At 43.8% G+C, this 22,345-nt stretch overlaps 1 protein-coding gene across 1 annotated transcript in view; it reads right to left on the reverse strand.

The window, feature by feature from the left end:
- The window catches only part of LOC124718682 (membrane-associated transporter protein), a 152,300-nt gene that overhangs the window by 89,807 nt on the left and 40,148 nt on the right, over positions 1–22,345 (reverse strand). The window contains exon 4 of the mRNA XM_047244306.1: positions 8,081–8,182. Coding sequence (XP_047100262.1) covers positions 8,081–8,182 — 102 coding nt within the window. The remainder of the gene's footprint in view (positions 1–8,080; positions 8,183–22,345) is intronic.

Genomic DNA, 22,345 nt, shown 5'->3' on the forward strand with positions numbered 1-22,345 from the left:
TTTATGAAAATAAATAATTGCTAAAGAACTACTATAGTTCAATTCTTTTATCTTGGCGGCTCGCGCATGCTCGCCCAGACGCTGGAGATTGCTGCGTTGCCAGTTGAACACGACGCACGCGCCAATAGAAGCAGCGCCATAGTATAGCATAGTTCGCAAGCTTACGTGTAGGGGGGAGCGCGCAGTTCATGAAGTAAAGCCGCCACGGCCGCATTAACCCTTTCGCTGCTACAAAGACGTGCTCCCTGCATTCCGCGCTGTGGGCGATTTTGTCACTGCACTGCTCGCCTGTGCAGACACATTGTGTTCCGACTGCTTTGACACTCTTTATCATTCGATTCCACAAAAACTATTTGGCTCAAAAATTAGATTTTTACCTATCTTCTTGACTGATACCTTCCCCCATAAAGGACTTAATTTTGTTTCGATGTTCAACGCAGTTATTATGCAGCATTAAATATAGTAAACCTTTGCACGAAATTGTGAAGAGTTTGCAGAGGTAAAAGTCCATAGAGTATACTTTCCGTATGGTCGATTTTAGTTGCCACAATGTTGAGAATGAAATGTGGACAAGATACCTATATATTTCATTTAATTTAAGTACCACATAAGCGTCGTATGTAATATTGAGAAATATTCCACCTTTCGCGACTGTAACAAAAGTTTTACTTACACTGGGCACGTTTGGCTTTATTTTAAAGCACTTCAATCAATCAAAAGGAAGTAGACAAAATACATTAAACAAAACTGTGGACTTACAAAAACATTAGGACTTGAATATACCGTCTGTCAGTGAAGTGCTCAGAGCTATGTCAAATATAATTTTGTGTGTGGCACACACAAACAGCATTTATTTGCTAAAACACTGATGAGCCAACACAAACGTTGAATATTGTGCTACCGCAGCACAAAACTACGAAAGGTGACTTGACAATGGAGGACACAAAATACAGTCCTCTTATGATGCTTCAAAAGAGAGAAAAGCGTCTGGTCTAAATAAGTCGCTTATTACAGTTGCAGAAGAGGGATATATTTCAATACCATTGGTAAAACTGCGACTGTGGAACAAAAACAAGAAATAGAACACGAGTACCATTGTGTATGTGCCATACCTTTCATCGATGGAAGTGCTTTAAAATAAAGCCAAAGGCGCCGTGTGTATATAAAACTTTTATTACAGTCGCGAAAGACGGAATATTTCTCAATATTACATACGACACCTATGTGGTACTTAAATTAAATGAGATATTGTTATACAGTAAATATTATATGAAATTTAGGTATCTTGTCCACATTTCATTCTCAACATTGTGGCAACTAAAATCGACCATACGGAAAGTTCAAAATGGTTCAAATGGCTCTGAGAACTATGGGACTCAACATCTGTGGTCATCAGTCCCCTAGAACTTAGAACTACTTAAACCTAACTAACCTAAGGACATCACACACATCCAGGCCCGAGGCAGGATTCGAACCTGCGACCGTAGCAGTCGCGCGGTTCCGGACTGAGCGTCTGGAACCGCTAGACCACCGCGGCCGGCCCTTACGGAAAGTATACGCTATGGACTTTTACCTCTGCAAACTCTTCAAAATTTCGTGCAGTGGTTTACTACATTTAATGCTGCACATCAAAACAAAATTAAGTCGTTTATGGGGGGATAAGGCAAGAAGACGTGTAAAAATCAAATTTTTTGGTCAAATAGTTTTTGTGAAATCGAATGATAAGTGTGTCAAAGCAGTGGGAACACCATGTGTCTGCACAGGCGAGAAGTGCAGTGATGACAAAATCGCGCACAGCGCGGAATGCGGGGAGCACGTGTCTGCAGCAGCGAAAAAGTTAATGAAGAGGCAAAGCACTAGAAATTTCATTCAAACGAATAAAATTTGTGAAGTAAGGCACTCTAATATTGTTTTTAAATAAAGAAAATATTACGCACCGCACAAGGTGTGAACTCATAACCTTTCCCTTGGCAGCCCAACACCTTAACCATTCCGCTACCTCAGCTCATCAAACAGTGTAACTCCATAAGGGCTCTAACAGCTCACGCAACTACTTATAAACACTGTTGGTATGACTACGAATTACTCACGCTTCGTCGAAGTACAATAGGAAATAAACAATTACCGCTGTTCTTTATTGCGAAAAAGCAGTTCGTGAGATTGAAACAAACACCTTTCCTTGCTATCGCCTGAATTAGGAGTCTTATTGCTTGTTTGGTTTAATTAATTAATAGAATATGAAGCAATTGGTATAAAGAATGCTTTTTCCAAAATTCTGTAAAATAAAGTCTGCTATCAAGACATTGCTTTTGTTCTATTGCTTTATTTATGACTGAACGTTTCTAAAACTGAAGACTCGTCCGTGCTCTGCACTGCTGTCGAGATCTGGCAACGTCGTTCTCTGTTCATTGGCTGACTGTGTTTTGTGACGTCAGATGCGCAGAACGAACCTAAACTCGGCCGCCAAGATATATGACGCGCACTTTTTAAAGGATTTTTAAGGCTACATCTAGGGTAATTGGTATTTGACTTCTCAATCAAAAATGAAAAAAAAAAAACGTTTTTCAGTGTTTCTGGAAATTCAAACCATAAGAGAGTGCAATAGGGGATGCAAATTTTTAAGAAAATATTTCGTTGCATTAAAAGAATTTTAAAACTAAATTTATGAAAATTGGTATTTCACCTCCAAGTTAGACATAAAGAAGTATTTGCTATGTGATGAAAGTTGCAGTGGAAATACACTGAAGAGCCAAAGAAACTGGTACACGTGTCTAATATCGTGTAGGGCCCCCGCGAGCACGCAGAAGTGCCGCAACACGACGTGGCATGGATTCAACTAATGTCTGAAGTAGACCTGGAGGGAACTGACACCATGAATCCTGCCGGGCTGTCCATAAATCTGTAAGAGTACGAGGGGCTGGAGATCTTTTCTGAACAGCACGTTGCAATGCCCCAGATGTGCTCTATAATTTTCATGTCTAGCGAGTTTGCTGCGTTCTCCGCCACCTGACGGCAACTCCTGGAGACTACTGATGTTGTGACTAGCACTTGCTCACTGCCTTGTCTCATTGGATAACACTGCCTAGGAGAATTCCCCCGTCCGAATGTTGGTGATTTTTCGCGCCGCGGTAACTGCAGGCGGAAGATACATGGAAGAGCCGAAGAAACTGGTACGCTTGCCTAATACACTCCTGGAAATGGAAAAAAGAACACATTGACACCGGTGTGTCAGACCCACCATACTTGCTCCGGACACTGCGAGAGGGCTGTACAAGCAATGATCACACGCACGGCACAGCGGACACACCAGGAACCGCGGTGTTGGCCGTCGAATGGCGCTAGCTGCGCAGCATTTGTGCACCGCCGCCGTCAGTGTCAGCCAGTTTGCCGTGGCATACGGAGCTCCATCGCAGTCTTTAACACTGGTAGCATGCCGCGACAGCGTGGACGTGAACCGTATGTGCAGTTGACGGACTTTGAGCGAGGGCGTATAGTGGGCATGCGGGAGGCCGGGTGGACGTACCGCCGAATTGCTCAACACGTGGGGCGTGAGGTCTCCACAGTACATCGATGTTGTCGCCAGTGGTCGGCGGAAGGTGCACGTGCCCGTCGACCTGGGACCGGACCGCAGCGACGCACGGATGCACGCCAAGACCGTAGGATCCTACGCAGTGCCGTAGGGGACTGCACCGCCACTTCCCAGCAAATTAGGGACACTGTTGCTCCTGGGGTATCGGCGAGGACCATTCGCAACCGTCTCCATGAAGCTGGGCTACGGTCCCGCACACCGTTAGGCCGTCTTCCGCTCACGCCCCAACATCGTGCAGCCCGCCTCCAGTGGTGTCGCGACAGGCGTGAATGGAGGGACGAATGGAGACGTGTCGTCTTCAGCGATGAGAGTCGCTTCTGCCTTGGTGCCAATGATGGTCGTATGCGTGTTTGGCGCCGTGCAGGTGAGCGCCACAATCAGGACTGCATACGACCGAGGCACACAGGGCCAACACCCGGCATCATGGTGTGGGGAGCGATCTCCTACACTGGCCGTACACCACTGGTGATCGTCGAGGGGACACTGAATAGTGCACGGTACATCCAAACCGTCATCGAACCCATCGTTCTACCATTCCTAGACGGGCAAGGGAACTTGCTGTTCCAACAGGTCACTGCACGTCCGCATGTATCCCGTGCCACCCAACGTGCTCTAGAAGGTGTAAGTCAACTACCCTGGCCAGCAAGATCTCCGGATCTGTCCCCCATTGAGCATGTTTGGGACTGGATGAAGCGTCGTCTCACGCGGTCTGCACGTCCAGCACGAACGCTGGTCCAACTGAGGCGCCAGGTGGAAATGGCATGGCAAGCCGTTCCATAGGACTACATCCAGCATCTCTACAATCGTCTCCATGGGAGAATAGCAGCCTGCATTGCTGCGAAAGGTGGATATACACTGTACTAGTGCCGACATTGTGCATGGTCTGTTGCCTGTGTATGTGCCTGTGGTTCTGTCAGTGTGATCATGTGATGTATCTGACCCCAGGAATGTGTCAATAAAGTTTCCCCTTCCTGGGACAATGAATTCACGGTGTTCTTATTTCAATTTCCAGGAGTGTATCGTGTAGGGCCCCCGCGAGCAAGCAGAAGTGCCGCAACACGACGTGGCACGGACTCGGCTAATGTATGAGGTGGTGCTGAATGGAACTGAAATCATGAATCCTGCAGGCCTGTCCATAAATCTACCTCAACAACACGTTGCAAGGCATCTCAGATATGCACAATAATGTTCATGTTTGGGGAGTTTGGTGGCCAGCGGAAGTGCTTAAAGTCAGAAGAGTGTTCCTGGAGCCACTCCGTAGCATTTCTAGACATGTGGGGTGTCACACTGTCCTGCTGGAATTGCCCAAGTCCGTCAGTATGGGCATGAATGGATGCAGGTGATCAAACAGGATGCTTACGTACGTGTCACCTGCTAGAGCTGTATCTAGGTGTATCAGGGCTCCCATATCATTCCAACTGCATACGCCCCACACCATTACAGTGCCTCAACCAGCTTGAACAGACCCTCGCTGATATGCAGGGTCCTTCGATTCATGACATTGTCTCCATACCTCTACACGATGCAATTTGAAACGAGTCACATCCGACCAGGCAACATGTTTCCAGTCATCAACAGCCCAATGTCGGTGCTGACAGGCCCAGGCGAAGCGTAAAGCTCTGTGTCGTGCATGAGCGGGTCTTCGGCTCCGTAAGTCCATATCGATGACGTTTTGTCTAATGGCTCGCACGCTGACACTTGATGACCCAGTACTGAAATCTGCAGCAATTTGGTGAAATGCTACGCTTCCTGTCACGTTGAACGATTTTCTTCAGTCGTCGTTGGTGCCGTTCTTACACGGTCTTTTTCCGACAGCAGCGATGTGGGAGATTTGATGTTTTACCGGGTTCCTGATATTACGGTACTCTCGTGGAATGGTCGTACGGGAAAATCCCCGCTTCACCGCTGCTTAGGAGATGCTGTGTCACATCAATCGTGCGCCGACTATAATGCCACGTTCAAACTCACTTAAATCTTGATATAACCTGTCATTGTAGCAGCAGGAACCGTTCTAACTGTGCCAGACACTTGTAGTCTTATAAAGGATTTGCCGACCGCAAGCGTCGTATTCTGACACTGTACATATCTCTGTATTTGATACGCGTGCCTATACCAGTTTCTTTGGCGCTTCAGTGTATGTCCACATGAACGCAACAGGCATCGTTAACAAAGACCTCTTGACTGCAGCTACGAGAATCGCTTTCTGGTCAGAAGTACATTCGGAAAAGGACATACTTATATGGCCTTAATTAGAGTGGAAAGCTTAGAAGGCGTTGCAGTTTGTGAACAACATAAAAATTCGATTAAATAAAAACAAAACAAAAGACCTCTTCAGGATATAGAGTCTACGCGGCCGCTAAGCAACATTTGTATATGGCAGTTTAAAATAAAAGCATTACATCTTCTTACAGGCGATGGTATTGGTCACAACCAGAAAAGGTCTTATATGTCAGGAAACCAGTACCTGCTGCGAAATGGGCCGTTATACTTACTATCCGTAATGCGAACTTTATTCACAGATAAGGTGGGATTCACGAGAGTTGGTGTAGTAAACTATGACAACAAGCGCGTGTTGGCGGGTGTAATCCTCGAGCAACCGTCGGGCTGAGGTATCTCGATCGCTTCAGGATCAGTTTACGGGCAGGAACTGTCTTTGGGCCATACACTTTACCAAACAGACTAAGAAGGTGCTGCGTAAATCCGACTTCTGCTCAATGTATTACACTACTGGCCATTAGAATTGCTACACATGAAGACGACGTGCTACAGATGCGAAATTTAACCGACAGGGAGAAGATGCTGTGAAACGCAAATGATTAGATTTTCAGAGCATTCACACAAGGTTGGCGCCGGTGGCGACACCTACAACGTGCTGACATGAGGAAAGTTTCCAACCGATTTCTCATACACAAATAGCAGTTGACCGGCGTTGCCTGCTGAAACATTGTTGTGATACCTCGTGTAAGGAGGAGGAATGCGTACCATCACGTTTCCGACTTTGATAAAGGTCGGATTGTAGCCTATCGCGATTGCGGATTATTGTATGGCGACATTGCTGCTCGCGTTGGTCGACATCCAATGACTGTTAGCAGAATTTGGAATCGGTGGGTTCAGGAGGGTAATACGGAACGCCGTGCTGGTCCAAACGGCCTCGTTTCACTAGCAGTCGAGATGACAGGCATCTTATCCGCATGGCTGTAACGGATCGTGCAGCCACGTCCCGATCCCTGAGTCAACAGATGGGGACGTTTGCAAGACAACAACCATCGTCACCAACAGTTCGACGACATTTGCAGCAGCATGGACTATCAGCTCGGAGACCACGGCTGCACTTATCCTTGACGCTGCATCACACACAGAAGCGCCTGCGATTATGTGCTCAACGACGAACCTGGGTGCACGAATGGCAAAACGTCATTTTTTCGGATGAATGCAGGTTATGTTTACAACATCACAGTGGTCGCATCCGTGTTTGGCGACATCGTGGTGAACGCACATTGGAAGCGTGTATTCGTCATCGCCATACTGGCGTATCACCCGGCGTGATGGTATGGGGTGCCGTTGGTTACACGTCTCGGTCACCTCTTGTTCGCATTGATGGCACTTTGAACAGTGGACGTTACATTTCAGATGTGTTACGACCCGTGGCTCTACCCTTCATTCTATCCCTGCGAAACCCTACATTTCAGCAGGACAATGCACGACCGCATATTGCAGGTCCTGTATGGGCCTTTCTGGATACAGAAAATGTTTGACTGCTGCCCTGGCCAGCACATTCTCCAGATCTCTCACTTATTGAAAACGTGTGGTCAATGGTGGCCGAGCAATTGGCCCGTCACAATACGCCAGTCACTACTCTTGGTGAACTGTGGTATCGTGTTGAAGATGCATTGGCAGCTGTACCTGTACACGCCATCCAATCTCTGTTTGACTCAATGCCCAGGCGTATCAAGGCTGTTATTACGGCCGGAGTTGGTTGTTCTGGGTACTGATTTCTGAGGATCTATGCACTCAAATTGCGTGAACATATAATCACATGTCAGTTCTAGTATAATATATTTGTCCAATGAATACCCTTTTATCATCTGCATTTCTTCTTGGTGTAGCAATTTAATGGCCAGTAGTGTACCATTCTTATTGGAGCAAGTTACCTTTCCAGAGAAGAAACAACTATTGTTTATGCACGAAATGGCGCCACCGCATTTTCTAGAGATCCAATGTTCCGTGGCCAATGGATTTGTCAAGCAGGTCCAATAGCATGGCCTCCCTGTTCACCTGACCTGAACCCATCGAATTTATGGTTGTGCTGAGATTTGAAGGCACAGGTGAGCGCCCAGCCCGTCGACAATGTACGGATGTTAGGGGAGCCTGTGACCAGTACGGATTGCCCCTGGCTGCCCCTGTACTTTTCCCTTGGTGTCAGGCGGCTACGGAAAGTAAACAGAGTACAGGGGGAGAGGTAGAGGAAGAGTCAGACAGCGGGCTACTCACCGATGAAGGTGGCGTCCCAGTTGATGCCGCCCAGGGCGTAGCCCATGAATCCGCCCAGGCCGGCCATGATGGTGAACGTGCTGAGTCCCCGCGCGTGGTCCTCTGCAACAGCAAACAATCCTGCTGGAAGAACATCCGCAACTATTATAGCAGAGGTTGAAAATACCGCTTCAGTTGAAAATTACTTTATTTTCACACGACCGGTTTCGGACCGTGATAAGCCCATCCTCAGGTGTCGTTTTGCGCTCATAGGCAGCACACGGCGTCTGGTACACCCGGCGCTCGGGGACCACAGCCCAGCTACGACACCTGAGGATGGGCTTATAACAGTCTGAAACTGGTCGTGTGAAAATAAAGTAATTTGCATCTGAAGCAGTATTTTCAACCTCTGCCTCTGTAACAGGTAAGAGCCGCTCTTTTCAAAAATGGGAGATCGACTACGACCAATCGATCTAGTCCTAATTAGGGCCTTCGCGTATTACTGACGATGACAACACGGAGAGTGCCATCACCAGATTTCCCAGCAAATTTGCTCAATGGAAGAGGAGCCAAAACACGCGAACACGTGTCTCGGATTACCCGTGAATACTCGACCGTTTCTGAAAAAACCACAGCCAAAATTTCCGAGGCATTTTCTAGGTACTTGTGTACGTCTTACCGCACCGTACCATAGACAAGAAGAGAAGCTTTCGAAATGTGGTGCTACAGGCTGATGATTAGATGGGTAGATCACATAACCAATGAGGAGGCTCTGAATATAATTGGGGAGTAGAGAAATTTGTGGCACAACTTGACTAGAAGAAGGCATCGGTTGGTGCAACATGTTCTGAGGCATCAAGGGATCACCAATTTAGTATTGGACGGCAGTGTGGAGGGTAAAAAGAGGAGACCAAGAGATGAATACACTAAGCAGATTCAAAAGGATGTAGGTTGCACTAGGTACTCGGAGATGGGGAAGCTTGCGCAGGTCAGAGTAGCATGGAGAGCTGCATCAAACCAGTCTCAGGACTGAAGACCACAACAACAACAACAACAATCAGAAAAAATGATAGCACAATTTTGCGCCCAGTGTTCGAAACGCGATTATAGTTTTTCTTCATTTAATTTTTATTGTTTTTATTTATCTACACATGTCCGTAGAAGATTATTATTATTATTATTTCTTTCTTTTCTCAGACGATATGTCTGGTCAAAAATGGGAAGTGACGCGGACCTTGATCAAGCGTGACTTCCTTTTAACTGTACGATATATGTTATATTGCATTTAGGAACTTTCGGGTAATTGAACATGTATCAATAATTACTGATTTCTGTAGTTGTATATATAAGTTTGGATGTAGCTGCACTGCATTGATGTACTTGTGGATATTGTGTGGTATGACTCCTGTAGCTGATAGTATAATTGGTATAATGTCAACATTATCCTGATCCCACATGTCCTTGACTTTCTCAGCCAGTTGCATGTATTTTTCAATTTTTACTCCTGTTTTCTTTTGTATATTTGTTGTATTGGGTATGGATATTTCGATTAGTTGTGTTAATTTCTTCTTTTTATTGGTGAGTATGATGTCAGGTTTGTTATGTGGTGTTATTTTATCTATTATAATGGTTCTGTTCCAGTATAATTTGTATTCATCATTCTCCAGTACATTTTGTGGTGCATACTTGTATGTGGGAACGTGTTGTTTTGTAAGTTTATGTTGTAAGGCAAGCTGTTGATGTATTATTTTTGCTACATTGTCATGTCTTCTGGGGTATTCTGTATTTGCTCGTATTGTACATCCGCTTGTGATGTGATCTACTGTTTCTATTTGTTGTTTGCAAAGTCTGCATTTATCTGTTGTGGTATTGGGATCTTTAATAATATGCTTGCTGTAATATCTGGTGTTTATTGTTTGACCCTGTATTGCAATCATGAATCCTTCCGTCTCACTGTATATATTGCCTTTTCTTAGCCATGTGTTGGATGTGTCTTGATCGATGTGTGGCTGTGTTAGATGATACAGGTGCTTGCCATGTAGTGTTTTCTTTTTCCAATTTACTTTCTTCGTATCTGTTGATGTTATGTGATCTAAAGGGTTGTAGAAGTGGTTATGAAATTGCAGTGGTGTAGCCGATGTATTTATATGAGTGATTGCTTTGTGTATTTTGCTAGTTTCTGCTCGTTCTAGAAAGAATTTTCGTAAATTGTCTACCTGTCCATAATGTAGGTTTTTTATATCGATAAATCCCCTTCCTCCTTCCTTTCTGCTTAATGTGAATCTTTCTGTTGCTGAATGTATGTGATGTATTCTATATTTGTGGCATTGTGATCGTGTAAGTGTATTGAGTGCTTCTAGGTCTGTGTTACTCCATTTCACTACTCCAAATGAGTAGGTCAATATTGGTATAGCGTAAGTATTTATAGCTTTTGTCTTGTTTCTTGCTGTCAATTCTGTTTTCAGTATTTTTGTTAGTCTTTGTCTATATTTTTCTTTTAGTTCTTCTTTAATATTTGTATTATCTATTCCTATTTTTTGTCTGTATCCTAGATATTTATAGGCTTCTGTTTTTTTCCATCGCTTCTATGCAGTCGCTGTGGTTATCCAATATGTAATCTTCTTGTTTAGTGTGTTTTCCCTTGACTATGCTATTTTTCTTACATTTGTCTGTTCCTAAAGCCATATTTATATCATTGCTGAATACTTCTGTTATCTTTAGTAATTGGTTGAGTTGTTGATTTGTTGCTGCCAATAGTTTTAGATCATCCATGTATAGCAAATGTGTGATTTTGTGTGGGTATGTTCCAATAATATTGTATCCATAATTTGTATTATTTAGCATGTTGGATAGTGGGTTCAGAGCAAGGCAGAACCAGAAAGGACTTAATGGGTCTCCTTGGTATATTCCACGCTTAATCTGTATTGGCTGTGATGTGATATTATTTGAATTTGTTTGGATATTATTATTATTATTATTATTATTATTACAGGATTAATCAGTACAAAGATTAATTAATAACAACATCTTGTTGTATTCCTGTTATCCTCCGCCAAGCCTCTTTATCCAGCGCATCTTCCTTGTCGAAGCTGCGATGTTCTATTACTCCACTTATGTGGTCTTTCCAAGAACGTCGTGGTCTTTCGCGCTTGCGTCTGCCGGTTGGTTTCCATTCATAAACATCCTTTGGCCACCGATGATCTGGCATTCTCATCATATGCCCGTCTCATTTTAACACTGATATCAAATCCTGGCCGGCTGGTGTGACGGAGCGGTTCTAGGCGCTTCAATCTGGAACCGCGCGACCGTTACGGTCGCAGGTTCGAATCCTGCCTCGGGCATGGATGTGTGTGATGTCCTTAGGTTAGTTAGGTTTAAGTAGTTCTAAGTTCTAGGGGCTGATGCCCTCAGATGTTAAGTCCCATAGTGCTCAGAGCCATTTGAACCATCAAATCCTGGTCCTCCAAGTTCGGGGTTTGGGTTAATGAGCCAGCATCCCATTATCCACAAAAAACTTCAATAGGCTCGAGAATCTAAAGCGGAACTTCGGAAATTGGATAGAAACTCTTTACGACAATTATTGGCAAGGAAAAGGACATTGAAAGTTGGTACACGCAATATTCAAAGCCTGACAAATGTCCGTATAAGATAACTACACAAATGTTTCTTATCAGATTATGGCATACAAGGGCGTTACATTAATTCAGAAATTAGTGCTGGATTTCACAGTAAGTGCCATACATATATTACGTATCTGTGTGTGGTATTTTCAGGGTTACAATTCTTTAAAATTCTCATATTTTGATATTTAATTCTGATACCAATTCTTATATTAATTATTACCTTTTACTCATATATGTATTCTTCATAAAAATATGGTGTATTCCCTCGGATGATAGCGATCGTAGAAATAATCGATACACAGATATTCCGAACACAACGAGCATCGCGCTACGACAGCTTTGCTACAGTGACATTTCTTCGTACGAATTTCGCTCGGGAAACAAACGAAGGTTTCGAGCGTTGCCAGTAATTCCGCGGCGAACGATGCATAACGGATCATTTTTCAGAAAGCTGGCGCTTGCACTTGATTATGAATCAAGATACAGTATAGGACACTTCATTGAAAACAATTTCAAAAATTTTTCTATTTTTGTTTTACGTATACATCTACATCTACATGAATACTCTGCAAATCACATTTAAGTGCCTGACAGAGGGTTCATCGAACCACCTTCACAATTCTCTATTATTCCAATCTCGTATAGCGCGCGGGCAGAATGAACACCTATATGTTCCCGTACGAGCTCTGATTTCCCTTATCTTGGTGATCGTTCCTCCCTATTTAGGTCGGTGTCAGCATAATATTTTCGGACTCTGAGGAAAAAATTGACGATTGTAATTTCGTGAGAAGATTCCGTCGCAACGAAAAACGCCTTTCCTTTAATGATGTCCAGCCCAAATCCTGTACCATTTCTGTGACACTCTCTCACATATTTCGCGATAATACAAAACGTGCTGCCTTTCTTTGAACTTTTTCGATGTACTCCGTCAGTCCTATCTGGTAAGGATCCCACACCGCGCAGCAGTATTCTAAAAGAGGACGGACAAGCGTAGTGTACGCAGTCTCCTTAGTAGGTCTGTTACATTTTCTAAGTGTCCTGCCAATAAAACGCAGTCTTTGGTTTCACTTCCCCACAATATTTTCTACGGGTTCCTTCCAATTTAAGTTGTTCGTAATTGTAATGCCTAGGTATTTAGTTGAATGTACAGCTTTTACATGAGACTGATTTATCGTGTAACCGAAGTTTAATGAGTTCCTTTTAGCGCTCATGTGGATGACCTCACACTTTTCTTTATTTATGGTCAACTGCCACTTTCCGCATCATTCAGATATCTTTTCTAAATGGTTTGTAATTTGTTTTGATCTTCTGATGACTTTATTAGTCGATAAACGACAGCGTCATCTGCAAACAACCGAAGACGGCTCCTCAGATTGTCGCTCAAACCGTTTATATAGATAAGGAACAGCAAAGGGCCTATAACACTACCTTGGGAAACGCCAGAAGTCACTTCTGTTTTACTCGATGAGTTTCCGTCAGTTACTGCGAACTGTGACCTCTCTGACAGGAAATCACAAATCCAGTCACATAACTGAGACGATATTCCATAAACACGTAACTTCACTACGAGCCGCTTGTGTGGTACAGTGCCAAAGCCTTCCGGAAATCCAGAAATACGGAATCGATCTGAAATGGCTTGTCAATAGCGCTCAACACTTCATGTGAATAAAGAGCTAGTTGTGTTTCACAGGAACGATGTTTTCTAAACCCATGTTCACTATGTATCAATAGACCGTTTTCTTCGAAGTAATTCATAATGTTCGAACACAATACATGTTCCAAAATTCTGCTGCATTTCGACGCTAACGATATGGGCCTGTAATTTAGTGGATTATTCCTACTACCTTTCTTAACTGTGCACCTTTCCAGTCTTTAGGTACGGATCTTTCGTCGAGCGAACGGTTGTATATGATTGTAAAGTATGAAGCTAATGCATCAACGTACTCCGAAAGGAACCTAATTGGTATGCAGTCTGGAACAGAAGACTTGCTTTTATTAAGTTATTTAAGTTGCTTCACTACTCCGAGGATGTTTAGTTCTATGTTACTCATGTTGGCAGCTGTTTTCGATTCAAATTCTGGAATATTTACTTCGTCTTTTTTTTAAGGCATTTCGGAAGGCTGTGTTTCGTAACTCTGCTTTGGCAGCACTGTCTTCAATAGTATCTTCATTGCTATCGCGCGGAGAAGGCACTGATTGTTTCTTGTCGCCAACGTACTTCAGAATCTCTTTGAATTTTCTGCTAAGTTTCGAGACAAAGTTTCGTTGTGGAGACTGTTATAAGCATCTCGCATTGAAGTCTGCGCTAAATTTCGGGCTTCTGTATAAGAACGCATAATCTTGGGGATTTTGCGTCTGTTTGAATTTGGCACGTTTGTTCCGTTGTTTCTGCAACAGTGTTATAAGCCGTTTTGTGTACCAAAGAGGATCAGCTCCGTTTGTTAATTTATTTGGTATAAATCCGTCAATTGCTGCCGATACTATTTCTTTTAAGGCACATCTGGTCTACACTTATTGATGTGTTGGCAAATGTGCCAACACCTTGTAGATAGAGGAGTCCGAAATGCACGCTATCTAACGCAGACGGGCGTGAATTCTGGAACAGGATAAGTAGTGAATGTTAATAATAAAAGTATGCAGCTCCTCGAATACTTAACTTTTATTCCTTCATGTGAATACAGCATTCTTGATGGGACATTTCATACGATAACTATCAAACTATGTAAGGCTAATGGCGCCTTGCTAGGTCGTAGCCATGGACTTAGCTGAAGGCTATTCTAACTGTCTCTCGGCAAATGAGAGAAAGGCTTCGTCCGTATTGTCGCTAGCAATGTCGTCGTACAACTGGGCGAGTGCTAGTCCGTATCTCGAGACCTGCCTTGTGGTGGCGCTCGGTCTGCGATCACACAGTGGCGACACGCGGGTCCGACATGTACTAAATGGACCGCGGCCGATTTAAGCTACCACCTAGCAAGTGTGGTGTCTGGCGGTGACACCACACTTATATCATAAATTTGGAATGAGTGGAGATTGTCTCTCAGGAAGGCCTCAAGTGAATTTTTATATGCTTTTTTTAATAGGTATATTTTTCGCTTATTTTTCGAGGTTTTGGGGATTACAATATTCAATATTAATTCGTTAATCTGACAAGAAAGTAGTTGGCGAGTACGGACGTCGTTATATCGATATACAGTGGAAAACATTCGTCTAACGATCTACTACAGATCTGGATATACAAACGAAACACAAAAATAAAAGCAATAATCGTGTTTCGAACACTGGGGGCAAAATTTAGAAGTTTGAAACGCACACAAACTACCTGCAAAACTCTCACCGTGGTTTTCTCAGAAACGGCCGAGTTCCATCTATGAATAAGCCGAGACACGTGCCGGATAATCTGACTCCTCTTCCACTGAGCCAAGTTTCCAGGGAATCGGGTGGTGGCGCTTACCGTGTCCTACTCATGAGTAACCGACTCTTTACTGCCTGAAACCAGCGGCGTAATTGAGTTGGGTCAACCGTGACACTGCATTGAGCTGGGGCCTCCAAGAATAGGATGCCCCTAGCGTCTGAAAGCAATAAACGAAAAAAACAAGGAATTATTAAAATGGAAAGAAAAAAATTGAAAAATTAGTAAAATCGATCGATCCGATCAAGTTGAAACTTCCCCTTTGAAATGTTATGAATTACTGTGCTAGTAAACTTCTACGTTATTTGATTTTTAAACAGTTGAGAAAAACTCAACGTACCCAGTTTTTTCTTTAATTATTCCGATTATCACTAAACTGACACAATATTTTAGCGCAACGCAATCTCTTTCAATAATAATCCCTACAAAAGAATGGCCCTGACTAACAATAACATATACCTTTCATGAACCATTTACCTCACAAAAATCTTCGTTACTCGAACTACTGGAATACAGCGAGCGCCAATACTGCCAGCTAAATAAAAGATTCTAACTACTGAAGGCACTAACTACTGATAGGCATAGTTAGCAAATGAAAGATTCTAATAGAGAACAAACAATGTATTTACCTTAACAATCTTCAAAAGTCATTATATATATATATATATATATATATATATATATATATATATATACACTCCTGGAAATGGAAAAAAGAACACATTGACACCGGTGTGTCAGACCCACCATACTTGCTCCGGACACTGCGAGAGGGCTGTACAAGCAATGATCACACGCACGGCACAGCGGACACACCAGGAACCGCGGTGTTGGCCGTCGAATGGCGCTAGCTGCGCAGCATTTGTGCACCGCCGCCGTCAGTGTCAGCCAGTTTGCCGTGGCATACGGAGCTCCATCGCAGTCTTTAACACTGGTAGCATGCCGCGACAGCGTGGACGTGAACCGTATGTGCAGTTGACGGACTTTGAGCGAGGGCGTATAGTGGGCATGCAGGAGGCCGGAGGACGTACCGCCGAATTGCTCAACGCGTGGGGCGTGAGGTCTCCACAGTACATCGATGTTGTCGCCAGTGGTCGGCGGAAGGTGCACGTGCCCGTCGACCTGGGACCGGACCGCAGCGACGCACGGATGCACGCCAAGACCGTAGGATCCTACGCAGTGCCGTAGGGGACCGCACCGCCACTTCCCAGCAAATTAGGGACACTGTTGCTCCCGGGGTATCGGCGAGGACCATTCGCAACCGTCTCCATGAAGCTGGGCTACGGTCCCGCACACCGTTAGGCCGTCTTCCGCTCACGCCCCAACATCGTGCAGCCCGCCTCCAGTGGTGTCGCGACAGGCGTGAATGGAGGGACGAATGGAGACGTGTCGTCTTCAGCGATGAGAGTCGCTTCTGCCTTGGTGCCAATGATGGTCGTATGCGTGTTTAGCGCCGTGCAGGTGAGCGCCACAATCAGGACTGTATACGACCGAGGCACACAGGGCCAACACCCGGCATCATGGTGTGGGGAGCGATCTCCTACACTGGCCGTACACCACTGGTGATCGTCGAGGCGACACTGAATAGTGCACGGTACATCCAAACCGTCATCGAACCCATCGTTCTACCATTCCTAGACCGGCAAGGGAACTTGCTGTTCCAACAGGACAATGCACGTCCGCATGTATCCCGTGCCACCCAACGTGCTCTAGAAGGTGTAAGTCAACTACCCTGGCCAGCAAGATCTCCGGATCTGTCCCCCATTGAGCATGTTTGGGACTGGATGAAGCGTCGTCTCACGCGGTCTGCACGTCCAGCACGAACGCTGGTCCAACTGAGGCGCCAGGTGGAAATGGCATGGCAAGCCGTTCCACAGGACTACATCCAGCATCTCTACGATCGTCTCCATGGGAGAATAGCAGCCTGCATTGCTGCGAAAGGTGGATATACACTGTACGAGTGCCGACATTGTGCATGCTCTGTTGCCTGTGTCTATGTGCCTGTGGTTCTGTCAGTGTGATCATGTGATGTATCTGACCCCAGGAATGTGTCAATAAAGTTTCCCCTTCCTGGGACAATGAATTCACGGTGTTCTTATTTCAATTTCCAGGAGTGTATATATATATATACAGGGCGTTTCAAAAAGAAAGAGCAGATTTCAAACATTTATTTCTCAAAAACTACAAATGATAGAAACACAATTCCAACGGTCCTTCACTCAATATGAGTACCAAATGTTACACAACAAATATCAAAACTGTACCTCAATATGAGCACCATTTGTTACACGACAAATATCAAACCGGTATCTCATTTCTTGCCACACACGACGCAACTGGTCTTTAGTTACCGAATTCACGGCCGCAACAATTCGATGTCGTACCTGTTGAAGAGTAGCGGGCATAGGTGGGACATAAACACAGTCCTTTATGTACCCCCACAAATAAAAATCGCAGGGAGTAAGGTCTGGTGACCTGGGAGGCCACAGACGATGACATTGATCTTGTGCTCCTGCTCTTCCAATCCACCGTCCTGGAATGGTGTTATTTAGGTACCGTCGTACAGGTTCAGAGAAGTGTGGTGGGGCGCCATCTTGCATGAAGATGAAGTGATTTGAATCTTCCTGAAGTTGAGGAAATAGCCAGTTTTCTAACATGTCCAGGTAAATGGTTCCTGTGATAGTTTTCTCCATGAAAAAGAAAGGTCCATAAACTTTGTTTACCGAAATTGCACAAAAGACGTTAACCTTTGGTGAGTCTCTTTCATGTTGAATAACGTCCCTCGGAGTTTCACTCGCCCAAATTCGTACGTTATGCCGATTAACTTTACCAGAAATGTGAAACGTTGATTCATCTGAAAAAATTAATCGTTCGGCAAAATTGTCCTCTTCCATGTCCTGTAGAATTGCAGTTGAAAATTCGAACCTTTTGTTGTGGTCGTCAGGACGCAATGCTTGCAATAACTGCAGTTTGTACGGCTTCATGTGCAGACGCTTACTCAGAACGCGCCATACCGTTGTTTTAGACATGTTTAGTTCGTGACTTGCCCGTGTCGTGGATTTTCTAGGGCTCCTTTCGTAAGCTGCACGGACACGCTCGACATTTTCATCCGATGTGCGTGGACGACCCGTGCTTTTTCGCTTGCAGATGCAACCATCTTCTACGAATCTGTGATGCCACTCATAAATTTGCTTATGACGAGGCGGCTGTTTGTTGAATTGACGGCGGAATGCACGTTGCACACCAACAATGGACTCTAACTTTGCAAATTGCAGCACACAAAATGATCGTTCCTGTGGTGTCGTCGCCATTTTCCTACAAACAAACGCCAGCGCCACTGCGGATTTGCATGGAACTTCTGCGCGGACCATTGAAAAACTTTGAACCTTTCTCTGACAAGAAACGTTTGAATTGTGTTTCTATCATTTGTAGTTTTTGAGAAATAAATGTTTGAAATCTGCTCTTTCTTTTTGAAACGCCCTGTATATATATATATATATATATATATATATATATATATATATATATATATATAAACGAAAAAAAGGAATTATTAAAATGGAAAGAAAAAAATTGAAAAATTAGTAAAATCGATCGATCCGATCAAGTTGAAACTTCCCCTTTGAATGTTTGAATTACTGTGGTAGTAAACTTCTACGTTATTTGATTTTCAAACAGTTGAGCAAAACTCAACGTACTCATATGTATATATACATATAATTGAAAGAAATTCAGCCCTCGGTCACTATTTTTAACAAATTAACCTGGTTTCGACACTGCTAGGAGTGTCTTCCTCAGAATTTAAATCAAAGAATGGTCTATAACATGGTCATAGAATAATGACTAAAATCGTATGATAGGGTATAAGTACGGAATCGTCGTGGAAGACTGGCAGTACTTGTATGTCATTTATAAAATAATAAATATGCCAAGAGGGCATTTATCTTAAATATCTTTGTGACTAATGCCCTTTAAGTACTGCCAGTCTTTCACGACGATTCCGTACTTATACTCTATCATACGTTTTTAGTCATAATTCTGTGACCATGTTATAGAATATAGACCATTCTTTGATTTGAATTCTGAGGAAGACACTCCTAGCAGTGTCGAAACTAAGTTAATTTGTTAAAAATAGTGACCGAGGGCTGAATTTCTTTCAATTATAGCTATTCACGGTCTCTGAACGTGCAGCCATGTACAAGATTTTTTGACATCTTTTTGAGAAATTTCCTTTTTCTGACGGACACACGTACAGGTCGTCCGCTCATATTAATATCTCAAAACTGTGGCATCTCTCTCCCCACATCCACCACTGCTGGCGGCTCACCTCCAACTGTGCAACGCCACGCGCTGTTCACATCCAACTGCCCAACACTAAACAAGCGAATATTCCAACAATGAGTCCAGCCAGCCATTGACTGCACACAGCGCAGTCTGCGATTTTTATACAGAGCGCTACGTGGCGTTACCAACATAAAAACCTAAACAGCCTACTTACAAAGTGAAGTATTTCCCTGTGTTAAAACAAAGTTCGCTCTGCAAATCCTTTGGAGGTGACACTTGTATCGTTTATCGCCTTCACCCAGGTCAAAGAACAGTCTGCAGTGAGATTTGTACACAGTTAATTAGATGTATAGAAGGAAAGGGACAACACGAAGAAATATTGCAGTGAAGGCTGTGATGGAATTGAGGACTTCAAGATGCATTTGCAAAAAATTCAGTCTGGAAGGATCTGCACAAGCTACGAGCCATTTTTTTTTTAAGTTTCTTGGGCTTTATAAATACAATTTTTAAAGTTTTTTTCCTTGTTGGTACACATTTTTACATTTTCAGCTCTTTTGAATATTTAGTCTTTTGTTGACAGTCGAAAAGGTTATACGTGTTTACGAGTGCTCGTCGAATTTTTACTTGCGAAACAGGTGGATCAAAGAATTTGCATTAAATTTTGCTTGAAAAATGGAATAAAGTGCCATAACACAGACACTGCAATCTCATATTTATTCGCCGACTCTGGGCAAGCGACTTTCCAGTAAAATGTCTCAGCTGTACGGGAATACACATAATGAATGTTCCAGTACAGATCTTAGGCGTATGTTTGACGACATTTGGAATTTTGGGTCCGCAGCGATTCGTGCTCAGGTAGCCTAATGGTAAGGCGACCGCTCGTGACAAAGGGGAGATACGGGTTCGAATCCCGGTCCGGCACAAATTTTTATTTATTTATTTTTATTTTTATTTTTAAAGGCTCTGAGCACTATGGAACTTAACATCTGAGGTCATCAGTCCCCTAGACTTAGAACTACTTAAACCTAACTAACCTAAGGACATCAAACACATCCATGCCCGAGGCAGGATTCGAACCTGCGACCGTAGCAGCATCGCGGACTGAAGCGCCTAGAACCGCTCGGTCAGAGCGGCCGGCTTTTCATTTTCGTCATTCCATTCTACAGCTGATGGTTGTCCATATTCGCGACTGCGAATACATTTCGTGTATTTCATAACGGCTGTAATTGCCGCACTGTATGTGCGAAGGAAGATTGCATCGTAATTCGGAATAACACAGCCACTGCAATGTCCTTGATAGTGTGCCGTACCGTAGCTTAACAGAATTGTCAAATTGTTATCACGCAGTATTTCACTGTCAACGGCCTTGCCGCAGAGGTAACACCTCAGATCATCGAAGTTAAGCGCTGTCGCACTTGGATGGGTGACCATCCGGCCTGCCCGGCGCTGTCGGCAAGCGGGGTGCACTCAGCCCTTGTGAGGCAAACTGAGGAGCTACTTGACTGTGAAGTAGCGGCTCCGGTCTCGTAAACTGACATACGGCCGGGAGAGCGGTGTGCTGACCACATGCCCCTCCATATCCGCATCCAGTGACGCCTGTGGACTGAGGATGACACGGCGGCCAGTCGGTACCGATCGATCTTCATGAGCTCTTCGGGGGGAGAGTATTTCACTGAATTTTATTATTCACAATATAATTTACTTATGATAATAGTATATTTACTACACATAGAAACATTTATTTAAGGAAATAAGAGTATTCATGATTAACAATACCTGCAAAGCATGTCCACGGCGAAATTCAATAGGCTAGTACTAAAGTCTGTTTATTTTAAGATTAACATAGCTTATTCACAATAAGTCATTTTCTACTTTTCAACAAACGTTTTAATTCATCAGTAAACACTTCAGGGCTAAATTGCCGTGGTCGATCTGTAGAACTTCTTCTCCCTGACGTTTCGTTCTCAACTACGGAGAACATCACCTCGGAAGATGTTCTCCGTAGTTGAGAACGAAACGTCAGGGAGAAGAAGTTCTACAGATCGACCACGGCAATTTAGCCCGGAAGTGTTTACTGATGAAGACGCCGGCCGTGAAAGCCTACATGGGATGAAACGTTTTAATTTTTCTGAGAACTTAATACATCTAAGCTTATACCTATTCGAAAGTTTCGTGCTGTAGAATGTTCCTATCTGCAAGTGGTCCACCGCCCGAAATTCAGTGGCATAGTTCTGTTGCCAGGTTTTACTGTTTCCAAAAACGTATACTGTTACTTAGATAGCCTGTTAGTTTGTTAATTATCCCAGTTAGAAAATTCCACCTCCTTGAAAATTATGGCGACCTTTGCATGCACATTAAAAATTCCCGTTAATGTAACAGTACCTACTGCCGGCCCCTGTTACCGAGCGGTTCTAGGCGCTTCAGTCTGGAACCGCGAGACCGCTACGGTCGCAGGTTCGAATTCTGCTCCGGGCATGGATGTGTGTGATATCCTTAGGTTAGTTATGTTTAAGTAGTTCTAAGTTCTAGGGGACTGGTGACCTCAGATGTCCCATGATGCTTAGAGCCATTTGAACAGTCCTACTATTTTACCTTTACTGAAGGTATTTTAAATCTCTCTTTCCAACAACAAGGAAATGCGTGTTTAATCACGAAATGTGTTTCTTTTAGTGAAATAAAGTATATCTGTGGTCTATAATGAAAGATGGTTATAATCTGACTCGTTTTCTGGGCCGAAACACAGTTGCAAGCGGTACATTATTTGCGAGCGTTTCGCTCACGTCAGGTAAAGCGATCTGCGTGCACGTTTTTGAGGCGCTCGTTCCTTCGACGATGTTGATACTACCTTACCCCCACACTGCTTTACACATCTATACATTTCTTGAAGTGAGACAAACCACAGCGTACTACCACTACTGTTCGTTTGTATTTTTCCGACTAAACATTTCTCGCGTGTTGTGTGGAAGGTTA

The sequence above is a fragment of the Schistocerca piceifrons genome, chromosome 10 (assembly GCF_021461385.2).
Source record: "Schistocerca piceifrons isolate TAMUIC-IGC-003096 chromosome 10, iqSchPice1.1, whole genome shotgun sequence".
Taxonomy (NCBI): domain Eukaryota; kingdom Metazoa; phylum Arthropoda; class Insecta; order Orthoptera; family Acrididae; genus Schistocerca; species Schistocerca piceifrons.